Source organism: Hyperolius riggenbachi, chromosome 3 (assembly GCF_040937935.1).
Source record: "Hyperolius riggenbachi isolate aHypRig1 chromosome 3, aHypRig1.pri, whole genome shotgun sequence".
Taxonomy (NCBI): domain Eukaryota; kingdom Metazoa; phylum Chordata; class Amphibia; order Anura; family Hyperoliidae; genus Hyperolius; species Hyperolius riggenbachi.
The window spans coordinates 340,578,195-340,600,104 of NC_090648.1; the positions used below are offsets into that span (position 1 = coordinate 340,578,195).

The following is a 21,910-nucleotide window of genomic DNA, read 5'->3' on the forward strand; positions in this document are numbered from 1 at the left end:
AACAAAGATAAAAATTACAAGTACAAAATACGACACTACTGCAGACGAGTGCAGCAGAGCCCAAAAAATCAACTTAACAATTAAACATAAATGGATGTGACTGTTAAAATGGTACAACCTATTGGGTGAAGTATGATCCCCAAAAACACTCACATAAAAATAAGACCAATAAGACACTTCTGCAGCCAAACACAGCAAAACTTATGAGAAATTCAATCAAAACTGAGAATTAGCATTGCTACCTGCCTACACATTTCATAGCAGTATAATAAATGCTTGTTAAGACATTACCAGCGTAATATGCAATAATGATTATAAAAATAATCATGCATGTTGCTGCAGCCACCATATATTGCAACCACACGTATTCTTAGTCTCCTGCATAAATAATTCATACATCATATCACATACAGTCAGCTGAAAAGGATCCATAAAGGCGACCTGTGGTAAGACTCTACTACAGGAGAGTCTAGAGTAAATTAAAAAACATGTATAAAACCAAATAAAAAAATGATAATACTGCAACCAACAATATGATATGTAGTCAAAGATAAAACGGTAGAGAAAGACCTCTCTAGACATACTATAAGAGCGTATGGTTCTAGACACTTAAACTTCAAATTCACATGCATTTTTCGCATTGCTAATTCTAAAATTTGAATTTCCCATTGGCTTGTCTTGAAATGTGAACCACAATGTCTGTTTCAAAAGAAAAAGTATACTTGCCGTCCTGAATTTTTTCTGCATAACATTTCCTTCCAAAAATGTGCTCAAAATTAGAAGTCAAATGTGATGCCATTGACTTGCATTAGATGTGCATTCGCATAAACAAATGGGGAATTAGTAGTCAAGACTTAGTTGTATATAGTGTTGCTTTTTCGAATCTGGGTTTCCTTATTTGAAAACCCTGATAATGCTGTTCAAAGCACTTCAGTACCATTACATGCATAGAGAGTCACGGAGCTACATTCCACGTCGCGCTCCGTGACACTCTACGCAAGTAATGGTACTAAAGGAATAAGAAAATGAAAATACACTGTAATTTACAATGAAGCAGCTTGCATTGCTTTCCTGCTTTGGTTCCCTTCAGACGCCTGGTAACTGTTCCTTTTAGTTTATGATTTACAGGCAATATCTTTCAGCTGTGTAAATGTCTTTTTGGTCTGGGAACCTTTGTGTATAGAAACTTCTGTCTTTTTACGTCCCAGTGATTTAAAACCGGTGTCCTGATGCTTGACCGAATCTGCTTGTCATTTAATTTTTTACTCAGGGCTTACTCAATACTCATCATCACTTGTTGCCTTGGATGCAGGTGAGATGAGACACCACAAATAAGTTAGAAAAGTCTTGCGCTGTTTGTGAGTGGAGAGAACACGAGCAATGCTGAATTCTGAGAGAAATCCACTGAATCCAGCCAATAAAGTGCTTCTAATGAGGAAACAACCGAAGTGCGAAAGATTAGTCTTAAATCGTGGACACATCAGATTGCCGTATTTTACAGCAGTGGCACCTTACAGGATGCAGAACTTTTCCAAGGTGAGTCAAACCACCAAACACTGAACTGCAAGCAGCAAAATGTTGACTTCAGATTAAAAAGATAAAAAGTATAATCAAAATAAAACTATTGCTCTCCATGTGGCCAGACTAGAATCAAATATGCTTTTTCATTATATTTTGATGTACAAACTTTTGATCAATATATCATCTAAAGTCCAAAGAAGTTCACTGATCAGATTTTGTTTTTTGGAAGGGGGGGGGGGGGGGAATTAAATGATCCCTGGAAATCCAAAATGTACGGCCACGTTAAGCTTGAGTCTGGTTCTACTCTTATTTTTTGTGTGCTCCTGCCACATTGCACCGCAACAACAAAAACCTCACTCGTATGACCTTGCCATAGAGTGTGCCAACAGGGTTATGTGCATGGCGCCGCCCTGCACTCAGTGATGTACACCCTGCTGGGCAGGAAGTACATCACTGGACAAGAAATGCATACAATGATACAAAGGAGGACAGACGTAACAAGGTTATACAACATAGGGCACAGTTATACAAGGCAAACTGGGTACAAGATACATGATCATGTGATTTTGGCTGGTTAGGTAGGCCTAGTAATACAAGTATGAATCAATCATAGGAAAGGAGCACATGATCATGTAGAATACACTAGGAAAGGGAGGATCCTACAATAGGCTTACAATCTAATGCTGGCCATACACTGGTCGATTATAGGACGATCGATTGACCTATCAATTGTTAGAATCTATTCAGAATAAATGAATTGATCGAACATTAATCGATTTTTTTGCCCATACACTAAGTTTTTTATTCCATTTTTTTCTTCACCTTTAATCGATCAGAGATTATTTTCAATTACAAAATAAGTACCCTGAGGAATCAGATTGTGTAAAGCTCAATCGAATACATAATGAAAAGCTCTCGGTTCTTGTTCCGTTGATTGAAATAACTCGACATACTCAAACAATTCATTTTAAGAATTCGGCCGATAAGAATCAATTCTACATCAAAATGACAACTCGATTTTTGATTCATTCAATTCATTTATCGGTTATAGTAATACATTGAAGTAAAAAAAAAATTGACCAGTGTATGGCCACCTATAAGGAGAAAATATACAATACTGTTTTCTGTTTATTACATATTTTTGTTGTTACATGTTACAGTATTGTATAAACTGTTATAAGTAATTTACACTTTAAAAGCACATAGAAAAAAAACATAGTTTATACAGAGGGAGGAAATTCTTTCCCCCTTTTATCATTACAAGTTTGGACGCTTCATAGGTGCTCATTAAAACTATCCTTATATGTATGAAATAAGGGTGCACGCAGCATCCAGTAAATATGGGGCACTGGGGCTGCCCGGCCCCAGGGCTGCTATTTATTGGATGCCTCGGCGCCCAGATTTCGTACTTATACCAATAGTTTCCATGCGGCAGACAATACTTGTTTTTTGCAGCAGGGGTGGGGTGGGTTGGTTAAGGTAAGGCATTCATGGGTTTTAAGTAGGGATGATCAGATATGCAAATTGTTCCAAGTTGATGCAAATTTTTGCTAATTTTATGCAAATGTATGCAGCTTGAAAATGGACCAATCAATTTAAACCTGGGTTTTTCATTCACGGTGTGTGCGCAGTATACAAATGAGTTGTTCGCACAGAAAATACAAGCCGGGCAATCGCTTGGTCATGCGGTCTGTCATTTCGTCTGGTTGCTCATGTGGAAAAGTTGTGTACGAGCCTTTTCACTGGTATTATTTACCTGTGTGGTCGTTATATTTGGCAACAAAAAATTGAGTATAGTGCTTGCACAGGACAAAGTACATCTGCTACTGTATTATTTCTTCCTAATATTCTTTTTTTATAATTGCAGAAATTATTGCTGTGTGTTAGTAGCATATTCTGTGTGTATGTATGTGGGGGTAAAGGTGTATGTGTTTGTGTGTCTCTGGTTACTTTGCCTAGGGCAATAAATGGACCAGAAACCTTGTCCAATACTATACCTATTATTTTGAAATGAATATGGGTGGTATTAGTGCATCCAAATACCTGGGGACAGGTTACTTGTAACATTTTATCTTAGTCACTCTGAGTTTCATATTTTTGACCAAATATAGTGTAGACTTTATGTCTATAGGGAGCCAGAAGGTAAGTTTGAGTTACAAGTAAGGACACATCTGTCTACGTTTTGCAACAATTCAGCAAGAATAGATTAGCAAGCTACTATTCAGTATCAAAGTAACAGCTCTATTGTAGCTGGAACACCGCAGTGAGCTGTAAATGTAGCTTCTGCCCATTCCTTTGTTCACACAAATACAGCCATATTGTGCTGATTGCTATTAAATTAAAGCAGAAAAGGAGGAAAAACAAATGTGGCAGCCAGTCTTACCAGCAGGGATACTAGCTACCTTTTCTTAACCATTTTTAGAAGTCAGAAAGTCATTGCAAGCATCTGACCCTGGATAACCCCAATGTCCAGTTTCTTTTTAAAGACTCAATTAAACACAATTGAATTTCACTTTTTGCCTCAGTGAAAGAAAGAGATTTTTATTTTCATTGCTGCGTGTTTGGTGATTTTAGAAAGACAAACACTTCCTTTTGTTTGGAGACGTTAACATATGTTAGTTAAGGATTTGCCACACAGCCTTGTTCTTTTGCAGCGGGTCCCTAAGACTTCAAAAGCTGATGATGCCAGCACATTCACAAGCTGCTGTGCCATTTACTTCTGCGTTTCGCCAGATCTTTTCATTCCCATTATAGTTACAGAAATAAAACCGCTATCTGAGGTTTTGGCAGTTCTAGATTCCCATTGAAACTGATCCTATAGGGGCAGCTTAAGCTAATGTGGGCCCAAGGCAATAAACAGCAACAACAAATAACATTGTTTCTCCGGTAGGACTCAAAGCACGTAACCCTAGCTCCGACCATCGTGGTACAGAGGAAGAATTTTATTAGTCCGGAAATGCCAGGCTAAACAGGTAGCTTTTCAGTCTGGATTTGAATAGCTCCAGGGATGGTGCTGTCTTTACTGGGTGTGGCAGGGAGTTCCAAAGAGTAGGGGCAGCATGACAGAAGGCTCTGTCTCCAGATTTTTTTGAGGTGCACTCTGGGAGTGTCCAAGTTTATAGAACTTGCTGATCTGAGGTTGTGAGAGGTGTGGTGCAGCTTCAGCAAGTCCTTCATGTATCCATGGCCCAGATTGTGCAGGGATTTGAATGTCAGCAGTCCAATATAGGTACACAAAAGGATGCCACAGTGTAAAATGGGCATATGTTTGTTTTGTTATAACTCAAGTGTGGTTATAAAAAGTGATGTGTTAAATAGTGGGTGTGGTTACAACATGGGTATGACCAAACTGTAAGGTTATTGTCAGTGAAAGGGACCTTAAGTCTCATAGACACACAAGACTGGACTCTAGCTCTCAGGGCCAGGGTGTAAAAAAAAAAATCCCCCCCCCCCCGCAGAATACAGCACACTATACTCAGAGGTGCCCCCCACTATAAGGTAGCCCCCGGTATAGGTACCCTGTATGAATAGTCAAATGTGACACCCTGTATAGGTAGACAGACCAGCCCCAGTATTAGGTAGCTAGACATAGCCCCCCACCAGTATAGGTAGGCAGATAGGACACCCAGTATTGGTAAAGAGAAGAGCCCTCAGTATTAGGTAGTCTGATGCAGCCCCTCTCCTCATAGGTATCAGGAGGAACCCCCAGTATTAGGAAGGAATAGCCTCCCCCCCCCCAGTATAGGTATCAGAGGAGCCCCCTTAGGTAGCCAGATGCAGCCCCCCGTATTAGGTAATTAGATGCAGCCTCCACCTCCTCCACAGTACAAGTAGCCAGATGCAGCCCCACAAGGCGAACCGGCAAATTTGGATGGCGTAGGTGCCAGGGAAATTAAGGCACCCCATAGGCGCCCATGTTAATTTAAGGAAGTACTAGCTATAGGCAGAAATTTGGATACCAAAGGTGCACGAAAAGATAGTGGGGAGAGATTTCTGCTACTGTGTTACGAAACTCTGCAGGAATGGCACTGGGGGTGTGATAGCCACTTACTGGGACCAGTAATACCCTGAAGTTTGGCTACACTGTGGCCAACTCTGGGCTTTTTAGTTACCGGGCTGCTGCTCTGGGGGGTTAAGCAGCTATATAGTCGCTTGCTGAGAGCAGTTATGCACTGGGTTTTTAAACTACGGCTTGGCTTGGCAGGGTTAGTGTTAGAAGTAAGCAGGGGGTTTTTAGTGTTAGGAGTAGATAGACAGTGGTTAGTGTGTAGGGATAGGTGGAGTTTGATTAGTGTTAGGTACAGATGGGGAGGTTTAGTGTGAGAATTAGGGTGCAGACAGTAGAAGGATATCAGTAGAATTACCAATATTTTATTATAGTAGAACATTGGTAAAACTACTACTCTACTAACTGTATTCTGGTGCCCTTTTTTCTTTGCACCTTTTTACATAAATGCTCCTGGGGATAGTTAGCCAGATGTAGCCTCCTCACAGAAAAGATAGCCAGATATAGCCCCTTGCCACCTCCCCAGTAAAGGTAGCCAGTGGTGCCTCCAGGTACCCAGATGAAGATCCTCTATCCCTGCTATAAGAAGCCAGATGTGACCCTGGGTATTAGGTAGCCACCAGAAACCCCCACCCCCCAATGCAGTGAGTGGAGCAGAGTGAGAAGTAAGTGACTCACCACCTGGAATTGGAAAATATGCATAAGATCTGTCTCCCCCCCCCCCCCCCTCTGCAATAACCCGTGCTTCTCCCTCCTCATCTCTTGTGCTGTCCCCCCTCCGGCACTTCACCACGGGCCTTCCCCTGAAAATGGCAGGGTTTCCCATAGAAACAATATGAAGTGCTCAGCTTTATCAACTTGCCAGAGCTATTGCCCTAGACATCCACTCCCAGTCCCTGTGGGTGACAGTTATAATGTACACTACTTTAAAAAATAGTTTTTCAGTTATATCTTTCTACTGTACCCCCTCCCTCTCTTATTCTAACAATAACCCACCCTGCCTCTTTATGCCTAACACTAGTCTCTCCTCACTACTCCTAACACTAGCATTCCCCTCTGCTTTCCTTATACTGGGCTTCCCCTTACCTTTCCTAACACTCACCTCCTCCTTGCTGCTATACGAGTTCAATGCTTATACTCAGTTCTGAGCAGAGGCGTGGCTATGGGTGGGTAAGGTGGAACATATGTCACCGGGCGCAGCACTGTGGCTTTTAATGGCAACTGTGGCTCAACACAGCCGCTGCACCCCCACATGCTTGAGAGGCAGCTCACTGGCTACCTGAAGTGCTCCTGCTTCTCTCCCTCCCTCTGCAGAGGAGTGCAGAAGCGTTAACAGCAGCAAAAAAAGCGGTTTACATCTGGTTATCTAAAGGGGGACATCTGGCTATTTAAATGGTAGCGCACGTGACTATCTGAAGAAAGGGGGTACATCAGATCTGGCTATCTAAATAGCATTTGTACCTTTTACTCCACCCATGACCATGTCCACATTCTGATGCGTGGCCAAGCCCATTTTGTCCAGAGGGGGCGTAAAAATTGTCTTTGTCCCCAGGCGCTGAAAACCCTAGCTACGCCTCTGGTTCTGAGTGCCGTTTCCCCCACCGTTCCGACCATAGCAGAGCTTTTGATTGCGTACCACATTTCTGGTCCTTTGCATCCTATGGCCACAAAATGTACCGTAAAGCATGCATTATACAAATAGAGTAACGTTATACAATACAATAACATTTCTATAGCGCTTTTCTCCCATAGGACTCAAAAGCACTTAGGCTCTCTCAGATTCAGTAATAGTATGAAGTATTCACAGTCGCACAACAAAAGTTATATTTCTGCAAATGCCAAACGGAACTGGTGGGTTTTCAGTCTGGATTTAAACACGTCCAGGGATGGAGCTGTCCTGATCTGTTGCGGTAAGGAGTTCCAAAACGTAGGGGCAGCATGACAGAAGGCTCTGGGACCAAAAGTTTCCAAGTGGACTCTGGGTATGACTAGATTATTAGAACCTGTGGATCTGAGAATGCGGGGATTGCTACGCAGCTGCAACATATCTTTCATGTATCCAGGGCCCAGATTATTCAGGAATTTAAAGAGACTCTGTAACACAAATTTTAGCAGTATTTCTCCTATCCTACAAGTTCCTAAGGCTGTTCCATTGTGCTCTGGCTTACTGCAGCAATTTCTACTTGCACGGTCTCTGTAATAAATCAACGTATCTTTCCCCTGTCGGATTTGTCGGCTGTGTCTGGAAGGCTGCCAACTCTTCAGTAATGTGAACAAGTTAACCCCTTCCACGCCCCTCCAGTGCTCCTGTGATGATTATTCCTCACAGACAATGTCCCTGCTCTCACTGTCAGCTTGTCTGCTATCTGTGAAGTTGATAAACATAGACTGATAAACTGAACAAAGAATAGCTGGCTGAGGAAGAAGCTGCCTGTCAGGCTGACGAGAGTGCAGAGCCAAGACACAGATTGTCATGCTTCATTGACACAGAGCTCTTTCAAAACTTGCACATAACCTCTGGAGACTGAATTCAATGTGCAACTCACTGAATTCTCTGTGTACTCACTGTGTATTAACTGAGTTCACTGCTCTGCTGATGTACTTCCTGTTTTGGTGGCCATCTTTTCTGTTTACAAAACCGTTTATAAAACAGTTTTCTTACCCTCTTTATTGCAGCGGAGAGCAGCAAAAATATTACAGAGGGGGCTAGGAGATGACCCCAAACAGGCAGGGATGTTTGTTTATACTTCATTTTGTGAATACAGATTCTCTTTAAATGTCAGAAGGCCGATCTTGAATAGGACCCTCCATTCAATAGGTAGCCAGTGAAGGGAGTGCAGGACTGGCGTTATGTGACAGTGACGGGGTTGGTTGGTTAGCAGTCTGGCAGCAGTATTCTGTCCTGAGTGTAAATTCTGTAACATCCAGCAAAATGTACGTGTGCTAGGTGGGCACATAAATGTTAACAAATGATTGTAAATACACCCCATTGTACCCTATCTGATTAGTAGCACAGCCAGTGACTGTAGTACTGATATTACATCCTCTCTCCATACAAGAAATAAGACCACTTGGCCGAATTGAGGGCTCTCTGTGATACAAAGCCCCAGAGGGCTACTGGATGTTCTGTATGTCTCTCTGGCAGTTGGTTTACTTGTGCCATTTAATATTGAAGTGTAACTAATTAGTTTATATGCTGCCGATAACATCTTACTCAATTGCAGAGCACACCCATCAATGATAGGCATTACAAAGGGCCAATTCAATTAGTGGTAGAATCCCATCTCCCTGTTTACATTCAAAATCAAAGCTTAGATAAGGCGTACAACCTCATGTTATTTAATTCTAATCTAACAAGCAGTGCAGGTAGGGCTGCAAGTTCTGATCCTGACCTTTTCAGCTCTGGGTATCTAGTTTCAAACTCATTAGAGAAAATAGAAGGAACAGAAAGAGTGCAGGCCGCTTTTCTTCATACACCTGATTCAGTAGGTGGCTTCATTCATTTATCGGAATACACTCGAAAGCTTGTGTTTGCGTAGAAGAAACAAAGAGCATTAACCCTCTGTTACATCACCTGTCTGCACTTGTATGTTAACCGCACGTCTCTGACTAAACACCATTGTTTTTTCAATTCATTATAGCTATTCTTGATTTTATTCAGCATGCAGGCTGCCTGATTTTCTTCCCAGACAAGCTGAGCGGTATTTGTCATTAACACCACACTTAGCCCTGCCTCTTCTGCGCTGTGAAAAGAGATTGGTGCGTCTGCTTTTTAATATAACTGTGCACCTTTAGCCTGCATGGAGCCCCTTGTGAATTTACAGGAGCTCTTGATTAAGCTTTCAATATGTAATTACCGCCAAACAAGTTAATTGCATTTAGAAGCGTCCAAATTTCTCTTGTTCAGTTTGCTCTCATTGATCAGGCTGCATTATTCAGCTACTGTTCCGTTTTAAATGCAAACAGTTGTTAATGAAAGCCTAATGCCGGATTCATTGGAAAATCAAGTAAATGACTTACTTGCAATGAATATCTGAACTCCATCTTACTTTGAAGTAGGCTTTCTCCTGCCAGTTACAATAGCTTTTCAGAAGTGAAGTGATCCCACCTGTATTCTGGTCAGCTTTAAGGCCATGAACCCCAGCTTTTTCAGTTTCTCTTTTTACATGGTCTATTGTGGCTGAAGAATTAAGACGCAGGAATAATTTTAACTGCTCTCAGAGAAGCACTTGTTAGAGTTTCAATATCTACAGTAACTGGTACTGAATATCACTATTTTTTAATGTTGTATGCATAGACAGATTAGGACTATAAACAGAATTATACCCCTGAGGTTGCTGAAAGTTTAGCAAGTTAAAGAGGAACTGTAACCAAGGATTGAACTTCATCCCAATCAGTAGCTGATACCCACTTTCCCATGAGAAATCTCTACCTTTTCTCAAATAGATTATCAGGTGGGTCTGTATGGCTGATATTGTGGTGAAACTCCTTCCACAGGGTGATGTCGGGACCTAGGTCCTAACATCTACACTGTGGGAGCCTTGTTGCATTGTGGGAAATAATGGCTGTTTCCAACTGCCAAGCAACCAATCTCTTTCTCTGTGCATATGTATATCTAGAAAAAAACAACATTGTTTGGGGGTGTGGTTATAGATAATGACAGTTGGTGCTGTCTGTTTTTTTTTTTTTTTTTCATGTCTGCCAGTAGTAAAGATGATGACCTGCAGGCTGATTGTGGATCAAACAATAAAAACAAATTACATGGCAAATATCAATCTTGTCTTGATCTTGCTTCTATATCTTAACTTCTCACTTTGCAATGTATTGGTTTAGTTTTTCCCTATTTTCGCTAAACTTCCTCTTTAAGGGTATGATACCGCAATCTTGTGATTTTTGTGATTATTCCAGGGTAACCTCACTTCTTTAAAAAAAAAAAAAAAAAACCTTGGTTTTCTATGACACAAGCAATTGTTGCAGGTTCTTAGTCCTCTAATAGTCGACAGTTTTGTAAATAAATCCAGGTCATGTTTGTTGTATCAATTACCGTAACGTCTATACTGTTTTCAAGCCACTGTTTACCAAGCCTAAGGCAAGATATAAACCTATGATTACTATGATCGGGACTTGATCCCTTGTTTTAACGATTGGTGTCAGCAAGAACAGATTTCTCTGATTATTGGTGATCTGCAGTATCACCAATAATAGACGTTATACCTGATTATGTGTGATCTGCAGAATCACCAGTAATACTGGTATAGACAGGACCAGGACAACCAATGTGAGGATATGTGTTTGGTGCAACGGTAATGATAGAGATACTCGCTATTCCCAGAGGAGCTGGGAGATATGAGCATATCTATGTAACACAGGAATACAAACTCCAGCAAGCTGGAGATACATACAATAGTGAGATAGTTCACCCGAGGAGCGGGTGGAACCATGTTAACAATGAGTGTACTGATCACCCAAGGGATGGGTGATTCAGACTGTACTGTAGTCACTACTACCTGAGGGGCAGGTAGAGGTGATAATACTGTAGTGTCAATTAACCTGAGGGGCAGATGATTCAGATAGTACTGCAGCTAGTAATCTCCTGAGGAGCAGGTGATTCAGACTGTACTGCAGCTACTGACCATCCGAGGGGCAGGTGATTCAGATAGTACTGCAGCTAGTATTCACCAGACAAAGCAGGTGATACTGGCAGAGAATCCCTCACCAGTGACTAGGCTCACTGGTGAGGATAGAAGAGTCAGACAAGCAGGTTTGGCAACGAGCGGACAGATACGGTACAGAGACAGAGAGCTAGATCAGAGTAGTATTTCAGGCAGGGTCGGCAACTATATCAGATAGGCAAAGGTACAGGATCAGTAAACAGAAGAGTAGTCAAGCTAGCAGAAGGTCATAACAAATAATACAATTCAATTAGTACTTTAAGCTATCAACAGAATCTGGCTAAGTGTGGATCCCCAGCTCCAGCTGGTTCTAGCACACTTTTTTGGGGATTTGACTAGGTCTGAGTGCTAACACGTAGCATATGCAACAGCAGACGCCGAGCAACCGAATGACCTGTCCTATATATACTGCAAGCGCTCCACAGCACCGCCCCAGTCACTCAGCCAATCCGGAGCATAGCTGGAGTCAGCTGACCGCCTGATCAGCTGACTCCCCTTCTAGATGCATAAAGGTCCTGTCGCCTGGCACGCGCGCGTAGCCCTTAGTCTATGAGCAATAGAAGGACCAGGACCAGGCAGAGCACCAGCGTGTAGCCGCGCGGCGGAGACCGCCGGCTGTGACGCGGAGATAGCCGCCATGCCGCTTGCTGTTGCGGCCATATCTCCGCTGTTCATTACACTTGTATGATGGTTTTGGCCTGCGTCCTTCATGGACCTGTTGCTAGCCTGCAGGCTAGCGACATGTCTCTTAGTATGGAAGGACCAAGGATCAGAGTGATGAGATACAACTTGGAGTGCAGCACACATACACACACACACACACACACACACACACACACACACACACACACACACACCACCACCACGACCACCACCACCACCACAGCCTGCATGTACAAAGGCTGTTTCTGTTCTGACAAATTTGGAACAGTTTCAAATTTGGAAGCTCAGCCTAATCATGATATCCCCACTGAAAATGCTTGGAATTTACTATAAATACCTTAGGTCATATGGGTCTTGGGCAGGATGAGAGCACAGTGATGATTAATCATTGTGCTGCTGATCTGCACAAGTCAATCTGCATGTCTTCACCGCACAGTGTTGACTGTAGTAAGCAGGAGAAAAACTGGGTCAGGTTAGTACATGTGCTTTGTGATTGGGCTGTCTAGAGTCATCTGTATCACAAACCAGTCAATCATCCCATTGTGTCCCTGAAAGCCAGACACACATCCAGAGCCACTGGAGTCCAAAGGGTACCTATTGTGACAATCCAGCCCCGCGATCCCGTCGAGATCTGCTCCCGTTAGCGTACGCAGGAAGTACGGGCGCAGACGGACAACGAGACCGGTTGCTGGATCGTCAGAGGTAAGAAGAAAAGGGCGACAGAGCGTGCCGATCCCGTCTAATCTGCTCCCGTTAGCATACGCAGGAAGTACGGTGAACAGACTGACAATAAAGATTGGTCGCGCAGCTGCCGACAATATGTAATGGGACAAACATCCACCAATCCCGTATTACTAGGCCACTGTTGCCATGCAGGTCTCATGCACTAGAGACTGCTGGAGGCAAATTCACTGTGTGCGTAGTAAACGGTTAAGATTGGTTGGAGGTGCCCATACATGTACAATTTTGATTGTATATACAATCTGTAAACTAAAAATATCGATTTCGCGCTGGAAATCGGGTAAATACACTGCCACCACTGTCGGGTTGTATGGAGCCGACAGTCTCCAACGCTATCATAATACGGTAGCCAGCCCAATCGCGTTCAACACGCTCAAGTCACCGTTCGGGGAATAGTCACTTCCGACGGCTTAAAGACTGTGAGCAATGTGACGTTAAAGAAAGGTTACTGGGTCCCTATATGATGCAATCTCGAATTGTATTTACAATCGAGAAACGAAAGTTATCGATTTCGCACAGGAAATCTGGTACTAGCTAATCCTAGAAGGAAGAAACGGTTATTTACAACCTAGCTAGCAAATCAACAATCATAAGCAAATCATAAAACAATGCGGTAGTATGACTGACTCTTCAGAGGGCAGATTCGTTATAGCAGCAATCAGATGACCAGAACAGGCACAAGACTGAACGATAAAATCGTTAGTTTATTTCTAAACTACATACACACAGCTTATTTTAGAATAGATTGATTGGACAGAGAGAAGAGAGGAAGAGAAACAGAATGAACAGAATGTCTGATTATATACAGTTCAAATACCGTTATTGGTAGTCCATGCGGCAATCGCAAGTCTTTGGCGAAAGTCCCAAAATGGCGGTTGCCATGCGGCCAACAGGCCTTTGTTAGAATTTCCAAGATGGAGGTTGGCCCGTGTCCCTGCGGGCTGCCAGGATGTTACTCGGCATCAGATTGAAGGTAAAGGACGCTGGACGTTTGGCTCATGTCAGTTTTATTCCTCACTGTAGGTGGGAGGAGTTATGACACATACAAGTCCAGCCTTGCAATTTGAATAAGGCAATGCCCCCTTAGGCAGGGAGAGGTTTTGGGCCAATTCATATTTTGCCCGCTCTCGGCATGCCCGTGGGTAATATCAGGAACCCAAATAAATATTCATAATCAGCACAAGTGGGGGAATCTGCTAATACCAAACACGAGGAGTCTGGATCGCTAATAGCACCGTCCCTCACTTTCACCTTACTGGCACTGGTTCTGAAAGATCCAGAGGGCTGAAAATCTCTCAGGACCAGTGTCGTGTGGAATCTAATAAACTCCGTGAATTTGAGGGAACTGCGATCTTGGGAACACCAGAAATATTACCAATCTGTGCCTATTTATTAAATATAGGTTCTTCAGTTTTTTGAATGCTTGGGTGCCGCCAGAGCCAGATGGCGTGATAAGGATCATTCCTGTCTCCTTTCAACTCAGGCCACAAGGCAGCTATGTGTGTCGGACTCCTGCTGGGTCGGTGCCCGGCTGTCTACCAGTGGATGCATAGATTGGTTCTGTCAGGCTGATGTCTCACCTTCCTCTGATGGATGAGCTATATAACTACCCAGCAAGGCTAGGTGACAAATTCCACCCTTGGATGGGAGAAGCAATGTATTTCCAGTGTTTGTTAGCATCTGACCAGGGAGAGGGACTGTTAACCCCTGGCTCCCCTGATCTTCTTATAAACCAAGCCTTTCCCTCTGCTGTCACTTTTAATAGTGGCGACAGGGAATATTTTATAAGGCTCTAACTACTTTTTTAGGACGAATAAACGTTGATTCGTCACACCTATATAGCCTAATTATTTTAGAGTCCTACTAATACGACTTACATATAGCCGTTTTGGTATTTTTGCCCTTCATTAGAGCAAGATATGGAATAATATGGCTCTATTAGCTATCACTTGGACAGTCCCGTGTTACATGGGGACCCAGACTATTTTGCAGTGTTGTATTTAGCATTTGGACTGGGGTTCTGCTTCAAGTCTGCATACTGTTTGTAGTGTGGTTATTTGACATGCAATTCAAAAAGAGGAGAATAATATCTGATATTCTGAAGAGTAAAGGTGCACATTAACTGGACAATTTTTTCATCAGATGGCGATCTTTCATCACAATTTTTACGAAAAAAGTAATTGGAAGATAATTATCGATAGTTCCCATAAACATGTCATTTAGGGTTCATTGACACTAAGGCCCCATTCACACTTAAAAGCGCAGACATTTGCGGGAGTGATTTTTCTGCGATTTAACGCAGAAAAATCACTGAACACTGCAGCGATTTTTCCACAATCACGTTTAGCGCTTCTATAGCACGGAAACGCGATTGCCTGAAAATGGTGCAGGCTACACGTTTGCATTTGCCGATTTGCATTAATCGCCAGCGATTAACGCAAATCGCACAAGTAAGAAGGAACCCATAGGGTATTATAGCACTAGCAATCGCCGGCAAAATGCTCTAGTGGGAATGGGCCCTTAGGGCGTTTTTGCCTTTTTTTTTCAAGCACAGGCGATTTTCAAAATCGCCCTAAAAACGCTTGTGCGATGATTCCCTACGAGAGAGATCAGATCTGAGTGGTTTGTTTCCGATACGCTCAGAAAAGCGGTGCCTGTACCTTTTTTTTTGAGGCGATTCCGCCTCAATGGAAGGTATAGGAAAAAAAGGCAAAACGCTCACAAAATCGCTTTGTGTAGCGATTACTTTCCGGGTCAAAGAGTTCACTTTCTGACTTGCGTCAGGGAGTGAATTACAAAACCGCTCTGAAAAAGCTCTTACCAAAGCTTAACCAAAACTCACCGCCCACCGAAGCGCCAGGAATCACAAAAAAAAATTGCGTCAAACTCCCGACACGAACGTTAACACGATCAGAACGCAATGTGAACAAGGCCTTAGGGCATTTTTACTCTTCAGATACAACTGTAAAATCCAGCTTTTGGATTGACAACATTTTCAGTTCCAATCGACCGTATTACATCGGTTTTTGCCACACACTGCGCAGTTTTCTGTGCAATTCCCACAATTGTGTCTAAAGACTGCATCTGATGAAAAAATTGTACTGTTAATGGGCACCTTAATAGGTAAGTTTAGAAAGGAATATGTAGAGCAGATTATGATCACCTGTATTTTTCACTGGGGAATTTCTAGAAAGCTATACCTTCCATGCAGTGCAGAGGAGGCAGATACATGGAATGAACTGTGTCTCCTAACATAGCAAATGTGAGGAAGACTGTAAATCCAGGTCAGCATATTTTGTCATTTTATGTAACACAGCATGGATCCTATGTACAGTATGCTTATTTTCCTTTGTCGGGTTTGCACTATTTACTGCAAGGAACTTGTAGATTGCAAGTACAATTATTGTCATCCAACAGTCATTTATTACCATGCAAGATTGAATTATAGAAGCACTAGTTTGCCAATGTTGGATACAAAAGTACTCAAATTATTTATTAGAGAGGAACTGAATTAAGGCAGGAAGCACACTTATTTGATTTAAGCAGGTTTGCCTTGCACAGCAAAAGGTGCATTACCACACTGGCGATTGTAGTGATTGGCCTGCTTGGGAATCGCACATACTCACTGGCTTTATGAGACCGAATACCCAGATAGCTGATGGTGACCCAGAACCACTAGAAAGGAATAAAGGGCTAAAAGAGACTAAAAAGCCCTCTTTCTAAAAAGGAACAATGAATAGAAATTTCCTTCTTAAAATGGAAGGTATTTGTGATAATACAGCTTGAAGTGAGCAAGTGTGGTTATCCATGATGCCTCACTCCTGAATATGCAAGTTGTATCTTTAGGCCCCTGAAAACCAGCATGTTATACCAGCGGTTCTGGATGTGTTTTTGGCTTTCCGGAGTAATGCATCATGGGAAACCACAGATTACTACAGTATATTCTGGCATATAAGACTAAATTTTAACCCTTGAAAATCATCTGAAAAGTCAGGTGTCGTCTTATACGCCGGATGTCATTGGTGATGGGTGATACGCCCTATCCGGTTACTGCCTCTCAGATCTCGCTGCTGAGGACTGAAGTGAAGCGGTGCAGGCACACATGTGCGAGATCTGAGAGGCAGAGAAGAAGGTAAATAGGATACAAGGACGGGCCAGAAGGGTGGAAGAGGCGTGTTTTGTGGGCACAGCACAATCTATTCTTCCATACCTTTTTGATAAACAGAAAAGGAGAGCTGACCAATCCAACCAGTCAATTGCCTATATACTGTTATATACTGGGTACCACATACAGTACAGTACAGCACCAGTATCTGTACATACACAGCACCAGTATATGATTTTTTATTTGGCGTGCGTTGGAAGAGGGGGTAGTCTTATACGGCAAGTGTATCCCAAATGCTATATTTTAACTGGAAAAGTTGGGGAGTCGTTTATACGCCCAGTCATTTTATACGCCGAAATATACGGCACTTGTTTCCTCCCAGGAAAAAGGCAGCTCTACAAAATGTCATGTTTATTACAAAATAAGTGGTCCCTTCAGTTCAGCACTACAAATTGCCACAGTTAATGCCACATGTTATTACAAATTACTTGATATTGAGCACAAATTCATCCAGCATTTACAACCCAGACTGTCTTGTGGCAGTTATTTAAAACAGAACCAAGAGGAATGCACCTTCCGTTGCTGAGGTTTATTATTTGTGCTGTAATATACAAACTACATCCGATACAAGACAATGAAGTGTGTGCCCGAAAGGCTGCCAATCAGACCATCTGGAGAAGTGTTGTAGAGGAGGTAGGAGTGAGGGCTCTAAGCACTCCATGTTTCCAAGAATCTGACATGAGGACAGCGGTCCGAATGCCACCCAACACGTCAGCCAGTGGTGGCAAAGAGCATTGTTCTCCCCACTCAACCCAGCCACCACTTGCAGGCTAGAGATGGCTAGTGATGCGTCTGTACAGTCTTGGCCCTGTAATGTCACCAGGGAGATCGAGTCCTGAACCCTGCCAGACAACATGCCTAATGCGTGTTGGAAAAGGGGGGTATAGTGAGCAGAACTTTGAGCTGGATTTTAGGGGTCAAGATTTGAGAAAATGTCACCAGCAGCAGTGAGCGGAGAAATGAGGAAGAGGTGAGAATGGGATCTGAAAGTGGCAGATAATTGCTAAGTTGATGGAGGGAGAGGAAATTGTTTTAAAATCAGCAGCAGTTCATGAGAAGACAAAATAAGTTCCTTGAAAGTGCTGGCAGATTTTTGGTAACATGCGAAGTAGAACCAAGGTAATGAGAGCTACAGAGGTGAACATACCTGCAGGCAGTGCTAGAAATTCAATGCAAGATGGTTTTAGGACAGATCTTCAGGCAATCATAGACTCCTCCTGGCAGGGCAATTCTCATTGGTTCCGATGCAATGTGTAGTCAAAACATTATCAAAAACACTTATTTGAACAGAATTAAAGAATTGCATAAATATTTTAGCTAAAATGTGAGTTTTCCTTTAAGAATTTTTGTTGTTGTTTATGCTTAAATAAAAGGCAGTTTTATTTTATTAGTACTAGTCTTATAAACATTTGTATGTTTTTTTTTCTTTCAGAAAACACCTCCCTTTTATGTCAAGTTTGTTAACAGTGCAACATTGTGGGATAGGGGGCTTTACCATTATACTGTAAGTATTTTAAGGTAGATGTGATACTTTTTTATTTATGTGAATAAAATCTAATTTTGGAACTAATTGACTTAGGTTCCCCTGGTCTCAGGGCTGGGCCGAGGCATAGGCTGGAGAGGCTCCAGCCTCAGGGCGCAGTGTAGGAGGGGGCGCACAATTCGTTCAGCTGTCATTCCTAATTGTGTTTGAAGCAGAAAGAAATAAGAAAAGGGGATACATAGCAGTGACTGCAAGCCAGATAACTAGATATTAGGGTGTTGGGGAGGTTGAGGGCCCTGTGGCACCTCTAAAGGTCCGTACACACGCCGGACTGGAGGCAACGACGGGCGGATCGCTCAGAAACAGCCGTATCAGTCCGCCAACAGTGCGTAGACACACGCCGGACTGCCGTTGGCACGCCTACCCAGCGGGAGGCAATGACGGACCCGTCGTTGCCTCCAGTCCGGCGTGTGTACGGACCTTTAGTCTAATAGCAATCAGTGTGTGGCGGCTGGGGTGGCAGGGATGGAGGGGCGCACTTTGGTGCCTCAGCCTTGGGTGCTGGAGGACCTTGTCCCGCCTCTGCCTGGTCTGGAGATCATTACAGAACATAATTGATGATGCAAACTTGACCTGAGTTTATTAAAAATTGTCTGTCTGTTAAGTGACAAAATTTGCAACCCTTGTCTGGCTTATATTTGGCTACAGTGAGATCTGCAAAAAGATGAGTGAATTAGCAATTGCAACTGCTCAACAGCTAAAACAGTAACAACCATTATTGTGGCCCAATTTACGGGTTATAAACTTGTGTCACCTAAATGCTGACAGTGCCTTCCATTGCTCTTAATACAACCTCAGTTCTTTGTGCCTTAAGGCCCACACACGTCGGATTTTTTTAAACGACCCGTCGTTTGGACGTCCCGTCATTCAGTCGTCCGGATGTCTGATCGCTCAAGACCAGTCTTGATCAGCTGAACAACAGACTGTACACACGCCCAATTTGACGTCCGGACGACTGAACGACGGGACGTCCAAACGACGGGTCATTTAAAAAAATCCGCCGTGTGTATGGACCTTAAGATTCCAAACGAATATGCCAAAAACATTCCTTTAAGATGTTGGTTCATGCTTACATAACTGTGCATGCATGCTATGGATCTCTCATTCTACAGCATCCCAAACCACCACCAGCCTGGACTGATATACAAGGCAAGTCAGGCCCATGGTTTTAGTGCTAATTTCTAACCCTATTACCTGTGTGTCTCAACAGAGTTCTAGAGTCACAAGACCAAGGTATTTCTTTCATCCTCATATCTTAGACTGTTTCAGACTGGTTGGTCTTCATCAGTCTGAAACAGTCTGTATGCATGTTGGATTATATTGGCTCTATATTTAACAAGCTGACACATGATTGCAATCCAGCAGATTTGGAGGTGTGCTTAGTTTACAGGGACAACAGTGGGTGATTTGCATATTTCAGCAGTGTTGCACTGGGAGACATGTCGGAGCTCACTCCAACCTGAATTATTGCAAATACTTTCTGTTTTAAGAAAGCAAACATTTGTTTCCATAGCATTTTCTCCTAGGAGTTCTGCTTCACCATGAGCTTGCTGAGTACTCTGTATCTCTTCGTGGAGGAAGAATCTGGATTTTGCTTATGGTTACTGTTGTTTCCCCAAGATAAGTTGATTTAAGATATGGCTGCTGGCTCTACCCTCTCCCTGTTCTGTAGACATGTGAGTGAATGCTTATCAATTCTGAAGGAAAGAATTTTTGTCAAGCAGGTCCCGAACAGGCAGAATATACCTACACAGCTAACTGCTGTATCCTTTATGTATTATGTTAGCACATTTAAACTGGACTTCTTTCATAATAACACCACCTTACTAATGTATCATGCTGCATTTAGCTATTATCAGATATTGCTAGCCTAACCATATATTGTTTTATCCTTATATAAGGACGATCTATTGCTGCAGTAGTTGTTCCTAACTGGTTGGCTTCAGGGGGTGTACCACAGAAGACACATTCCTGTGGCTTGACCTAAATGTCCACCTCACAGGTGTCTACTGTATCTTCATTGCCACCAGTGGGGCTAGACATAATTAACATGGTATACCTGTGACAGTGATGCATGTGTTTGCACTTTGTTAAGTAGGTTATTCACAACACTAATCTGTCTTTGTATACTCAACTCTCTATTGCTGTTTTAATGGGGCCAAACAGATTATGTAAGTGGACACTATTTTGTTTGTGCCATCCATCAATAAGTCAAAACTGGGTTATTTATACATGACGTGTAACAAACTTTTATATATATAGACTCATAACAAAATGGGGTTCATAAATATGAAACTTGCGCTCTGATTATAGAATTTAAAGCATTAGAATAATTATAAAATTAACTTATCCTACATGCTTACTAAGGGCCTGAGCCCACTGACGCATTTGTGCCCGCTTCTGTCCGCTTTTTACCATCTATAACATTGATGTGTAACTGAAAAGCGGACACAACTGCGCCAGTGGGCTCAGGCCCTAAATGTATGCAAACAATTGTCGTTAAAATTAGTGATTGGCACTCTCCCACACTGTGTAAGGTTATTACATCCCTGAGCTCCCTTCTACCATGCATGTGTCTGTCTTTGCCCAAGCTGTACCATTGTACTGCTAAATCAAGAAGACCTTTTAGACCAGATGATGATAGATCTGTCGGAAGCCAAGGTTTAAAAATGGACCCAGGCAGCAAAAATCCTGGCAACAGACCTACTGTAGCTGTGGGCTGCAGCTGTTGTGATGTCATGATGTCATGGCGTACTTCCTGTGCAAACTCTACCACCAAGCATGGACGCTGGTGCATGTGGGTGCCCAGCAATGGAGCATGCTGAGCACCACTAGTGGGTGGAAGAGGAGTAAAAGAGACTATGGCCTCAATTCACTAAGATCATGCTGGAGATAAGGCAAGAGAAAACTTGCCACCACACAGTGAAAGAGTTATCTTATCTCTTCATTCCTTAAGTTATCTCCTCTGTAGTTATTTTCATATGCAGTTAATTAACAGCCTGTCTTTAACTTAAGAATTCTGGAGTTATTTTACAGGCAGAAGAGTTAACTTTAGGTTTGCCTGAGGTAAAATGTTTCCTGAAAACTACATGCCTTGTCACCATGGTAATAACTCTAGAAACGTTATTAAAGACAGGAGATAAGCTTAGTGAATCGAGGCCTATGTTATATGAAAACATTATGAGGGGGACCGGCACCTTGTTATTTTTCCATGAAAGGTGGAAAATCACTTTAAAGGTAATCTGTAACACATGCAAACATTTTTTTTTATCATTACAGTTACACTATAAAATGTTTTGATCTGTGGTTCATGCTGCTCATTTTACCACATTGCATAATGTTAGTATTCGTCATAATATACCCAATTATTCTTAACCCAACACCCACATCTATTGGGTAGTTCATGCTGGGTGATCGCCTCATTTAGAGGCCATTGACCGCTTTTCTTTAGCAATGAGACCAATGACAAGTCATATCAATTGTTCTACATAGCTATTGTTACATTTACTTGGGCTTACGGAATTATATGCGGACTTCACTGTGATTATCTATACCTTGACGCAATCCTCTTCTGTATATGGGTACTTTTACTTCATTTT

At 42.5% G+C, this 21,910-nt stretch overlaps 1 protein-coding gene across 7 annotated transcripts in view; it reads left to right on the top strand.

Annotated features, from left to right (window-relative positions):
- The window catches only part of LOC137563885 (uncharacterized), a 348,893-nt gene that overhangs the window by 44,773 nt on the left and 282,210 nt on the right, over positions 1-21,910 (top strand). For 4 of the 7 annotated variants that reach the window (XM_068276935.1, XM_068276936.1, XM_068276937.1 and 1 more), the window contains one exon: positions 18,201-18,272. Coding sequence is in view for 4 of the 7 variants with exons in the window: in XM_068276933.1 (XP_068133034.1) it covers positions 18,201-18,272 (72 nt within the window). In the remaining 3 variants the exon portion in view is untranslated. Of the gene's footprint in view, positions 1-1,345; positions 1,537-18,200; positions 18,273-21,910 lie in introns of those variants that run through there. The other 3 variants (XM_068276931.1, XM_068276934.1, XM_068276932.1) reach the window with 1 other exon arrangement.